Source organism: Pteropus vampyrus, unplaced genomic scaffold (genome assembly GCF_000151845.1).
Source record: "Pteropus vampyrus isolate Shadow unplaced genomic scaffold, Pvam_2.0 Scaffold7, whole genome shotgun sequence".
Taxonomy (NCBI): domain Eukaryota; kingdom Metazoa; phylum Chordata; class Mammalia; order Chiroptera; family Pteropodidae; genus Pteropus; species Pteropus vampyrus.
This window is the reverse complement of record NW_011888788.1, coordinates 645,548-650,527: the sequence shown is the minus strand read 5'-3', so window position 1 is coordinate 650,527 and position 4,980 is coordinate 645,548. Positions and strand designations below refer to the sequence as shown.

At 43.1% G+C, this 4,980-nt stretch overlaps 1 protein-coding gene across 1 annotated transcript in view; it reads right to left on the bottom strand.

The window, feature by feature from the left end:
* The window catches only part of TMC2 (transmembrane channel like 2), a 56,137-nt gene that overhangs the window by 25,665 nt on the left and 25,492 nt on the right, over positions 1 to 4,980 (bottom strand). Inside the window, exons 9-10 of the mRNA XM_011370962.2 lie at positions 3,430 to 3,572; positions 1,457 to 1,604 (exon numbers count right to left, since the gene is read on the bottom strand). Coding sequence (XP_011369264.1) covers positions 1,457 to 1,604; positions 3,430 to 3,572 — 291 coding nt within the window. The remainder of the gene's footprint in view (positions 1 to 1,456; positions 1,605 to 3,429; positions 3,573 to 4,980) is intronic.

Here is a 4,980-nt window from a genome sequence, read left to right as displayed (position 1 = left end):
TTTTTTTGTAATTTATATAATTGTATTGTAAATGGAATTAAAAATTATTTTTCAATTGTTTGCTGTGAGTGTATAAAAATACAATAGATATTTTATTATTAATAAAACATCTGCATCAGTAACTCTATGAAGACACAATTAGTATGTGGCAGACTGGGATGGAAAGCGAGGTCTCTTGGAAACTAAAGTACTTGGAAGGAGACTTTGCTAATCAATTAACAGTTACTGTTTTCAGATTCAGGTTTAACTAACTCGTCAAGCAGTTAATATATATTAATGGACACAGTTCCCATAACATGTGCCCTTTTATATATATGTATTATCTTGATTATTTTTATAGACTCAGAGGCAAATCCTTCTTCTTCCTAGATATTCAAAGTGCTTCACAGATATTGACCTTCTTTGTCTTTCTCTGGTAGGCTTAGAGGAAGAGTCAAAGCCCTCATCGACCCCTACTCTGCCCTTGGATGCTCCATCAGAGGCTCCCCTTTGCTATGAGAAGGAAAGGAGTCAGCTCCCTGCTCCACCCACTGCCAAGCTGACAACATTCTGGGGCTCACGAAACCCATGTGAGTTGCTGAGCCAAACCCTGTCCCTGCTGGATGTACCTGCCATCTGTAGGCATTGGTCAGTGGGCAGCAGCTCACTTCTCCTCCGAGGAAGGGCCAGGTGAGAGGAGAAGAAAAAGACATAGCCAAGCATAGTTATGTTATAAATTTTTCCTCTGCCAGGTCTTATGGGAAAGTGACTGATCAGACAGGAGAAATATTGAACTATCAAGAACTCTGAATGGTGTTTATAGTAACAGAGGAAAAAATAGGATGTTCAGTGCTTCAGCGTCACAGCTTCTGCCTTCATTAATTTGCTTACTCTCTGGTTTGTTTTAATATTGTACAATAGAGATATGTGGGTTACCTCATATCTCTTTTTCGAACAAATTAATGAGATAATTAAGTGTGGAGTTACATACTCAATTAATTCCTTTATTCCCACACCCCCACACTAGGGTTCTCGACTCTTTCTGGGTGTTGTAATTACTTGAGAAGTTTTTTTAAAAATCCGATGCCAGGACCCATTCCACAGCAATTACACTGAAATCTCTAGGGACGGGACCAAGAAGATTTTTAAAGCTCCTTGGGTGATTCAAACATATGTAAAAGGTTGCGAACTGCTGCCTCAAATGGGTCCTTTCATGTCTTCCAGTGGAAAACGGTTCCACAAGGAAATACTCATGTCTCAGCATCATTGATTTTCTGCCATATTAAGAAACAGATGGTGGGTACCAGCTGTGAGCATTTTTTCTTGAAGGCTTGAAAGCTGGGCTCCTGCTTCTGGTAAAGCTCTTGCCACAGATTACTCAGTGATCTTATTTCTTATATGCCAGCTGCGAGAATTCTCCCAATGATCAGAGGAACCCAAATTCCCCCAGGAAGTGGGAACTTCCCTGAATGGCTACCTTGAAGCTGGTGGTGATGGAGGCGTATTTGTTGTCGGCTGTCTCTGAATTCCCTATCAGGTAGTCCCAGCTGGTGAACATCTTGAAGCTGAATGTGAAGTTATCATTCTCCCCTTCACTCGTGCCGCCCTGGGTGTTGCTGGCCATCCTGCAGGGTGCACAGCACTGTTGTTATGTCTGCCCTGTGTCTGCTGCATCAGCCCAAGGGAACCTTGGCCTGAGCCAATTTTGGGCACAGGTAGCAGGCATCCAGAGAGGGAAATGAACCATGCAGGGACATGGGGCCAGACAGATTTGATTCAGGGCACCTTCCCCCCAAATCAGAGTCCTCTGTGAGCACACACAGTGTCAGCTGGGTAGTAAGAAGCCTGTGGGACACAGGACATTTAACCGTGTTTTCTGCCCCGAAGTCTGATTTCCTATAGCTTGATTTGCCTACAAATGTTTTAGAACTCTTTACTCTCACAGAGGAACATCCCTTTCTAACTTATTTATTTCTTTGGATAGAAGAATGTATTTTTTTCTGATATAAAATCCAATAAGCCTCGAGACAGTTATTACTGCACCCAGGTAACACACATATCCTTTTCTTAAGCAAACTTGGATGAAGGTACCTTGGACCTACCTTGTTACTCACCCCTTTTATCCTACCTATCTCATCCTCTCTTTGTGCTCCCCGGAGTTCAGCCCTGTGGGAATCAGAATTACAAGCAGGGGCTCTTATCAGATACAATGGCAGGGCTAGGGGAGTTGCCTTCCTCTCTAACTGTATCTTATCTACTGGCTTTTAGGATTTACTGTTCTAGGGGCTTGGTTGGCTGAGTTAGCTCTTTGGTTCATCAGAGAAACATTCCATATCTCTATACTTATCTAGGGTAATAGTAAGGGGAAAACATATGAGGGCTAAGAATAAAACCAAGCCTGTCTGTCTCTCACTCTCTCTTTTTTTTCCCCTTTTGCTTAATAGAATCGGACAGCCACATATCACTTCATTCATGGTCACTGTTGCATGCCAGGCAGGTTGTCGTGAACAGCATCATTTTCCTCTGAGACGATGTGATAGAAAGCCAAACGGCCACACATGGTGCTTTCAGGGCTTCTCACCAGGCTTCGAGAGTTCTCTACTCCTCTCCTACAGACACAGCTATCCCTGCTCTTCTGGGAGAAGTGACCCCTTGTGGCCCTGCTGCAGGGTGGTGGGCCCTGGTGGTCAGGTGTGTGCAGAAGACTGTGCCACCCCATCTTGCACCAGCCTTTGTTGGTTGGGGTCCCCTGACTTAGAATAAGGTAATTCATAAGCTGGGCCAAATTTTTCTTTAGATAATATGAATTAAAACTACAGACATGATTAAGGCACAACTAAAAACCAAGTCCATTTTTGACCACAGAGACAGGTAGAGTTGGGATCAGGTAGAGAGGACACTGTGGTTAACCACAGCCATATACGTTCATTTAGGCTTATTGTTTATATCTTTATAAGTACTGGGCTGGATTCTCACATGCAAGATAGAGTTATAGAGCAACAGAAGAGTTTTTCTGAGAAAGCGGAGCTCTGGGGAAAGCAAAAACAGATCTTGCAAACTTCTCCGGCCTTACCTTATCTTACCAGGTACCATGTTCCCCCTCAAGCCAAACTTTTGACAGTTTCTGGAACTCAGTAGGATATTTGCTGCCTCAGGGCCTTTGCATATGTTTTTCTTTTGGCTAAAATGCTGTGCCCCAGAATTTTAGCATGGCTGGCAGTTCTTAGCCTCATCTGAAGGAGTTTCGATCCCATTTCGCAGAATTTCCCACATTACCCCGTTTGTCTTTTATACCACATATGACAATCAATCTGCATTTGCTCCGTTTATTTGCTTTTATTTTACTCTCTAAAACCCCCACAAGTAGGTAAGCAGGCACATAATGGCTATGGGAATGGGCTGTTTGTGTGAAGAAAATTAAAAGCCTGTAAATAAGATGGTCATACTTACGATCTAATGACAATCATCAGGCTATAGCCGAACACGCTGACCCCCACCATAAAGTAAGCCATGGGCAATCTGTACCTCAGCCACCCGATGGTCCTCTGGTCATTGTAGTAGCCGTAGAAGAGAGCAGAATATTTAATATAGCCCTGTGGGACAGCAAATCCAAATGCTCTGGGTTTGTGAGCTCAGCGCAGTCATCAGACACTTCCATTCTACCAGGCATTTCTTTCTCATGGGTTTAGCGGGAGTCTGAGGGGAGGAAGGAAGAGTTCTGGACGTTCTTGTTCTTTCCTTCACTTCCCCCAGTTGCTCCCGAGTCTATCCATGTCCCATGTCTCTCCCTCTTTCTTTTCTTCTCTTTTTTTCTCCATTTTACAGAGTGCATAGAGATATAAGACAGAGAATGTTGTTAACATTCAGGATAGAATTAGGGATAAGGGGTGTGTGTGTGCAAACTTCTCCAGCCTTACCTTACCAGGTACCATGCTCCCTCTCAAGCCACACTGGCCTTTTGACAGTTTCTGGAACTCACTAGGATATTTACTGCCTCAGGGCCTTTGCACAGAAGTTTCCAAATTCTTACCCCGTCCCCAATCCCCATTCCTAGGGTCTTAAATTTAACATTCAAGAAGTAAATAGGAGTCTGGGAACTTTCTCAGAACTTATACTTTCTTAAAAGTATAAGTCTGGGAACTTTCTAAGAACTTATACTTTTAAGTGTAATTAGGTATAATATTAACTTAGAATTTTAGCACTTCTTTAATGTCTTTGCTGAATATAAAACGGGATTACCATTGAAAAAATTTGGTTGTTCTGGGTAACTAGAATGTTTCAACAGGGGTCTTTGGGTGAAATAAGGAACAAAGGGAATTTTTAGCAGTAGTATATCATCGTTAGCAGTAGTATGTTGTAGTAGTATTATCTCATCCTTAGTGTATAGTCATTATTTGGAAAAATACTCTAGGTCACTTTCACACATTTCCAAGGGGTCTTGAATTCTGACTCTGACAGTGAAGGATGGCAACAGCAGTGACGCGTTGTTTGAATCATCACAGCCAGGCCTCCCAGCCTTGGGGACTCCTTAGAGCCTGCAGACCAAGCCACCGAGAGACGTGGGGGTGTGAGGATTCCAAAAGGAGGGAGGGGCGTTCCAGGCACAGGACCCTGAGCAAAAGCAGGAAGATACTGAAAATGTGTGATGCATTCAGGGACTTTCCCCTAAACTTGATAATATTGCGGCATAAAGCATGAGGTCTTAGACAGAAAAGGGAATGGAGAGGTCGAGAGCAGCCAGGCCATGAACAGTTCTTTTGTAAACCCAATTCGGAATACTGGATTTTATTCCATTTAGGAATAAGTGAATATCAGAGGTAAAGTATGACAAGGTCAGGTTTGCATTTTAGAAAGATCGCTCTAGCAGCAAAGGGAATGGAGACTGTAAGAGCCAATCCAAGGCAGGAAGCAGAGGTAGAAGATTCTGACAGTGGTCCTGGGATAGTGTGGGATATCATCTAAAGGAGAGGTAAGCGAAATGCGGCAAAGGAAACCAATTCA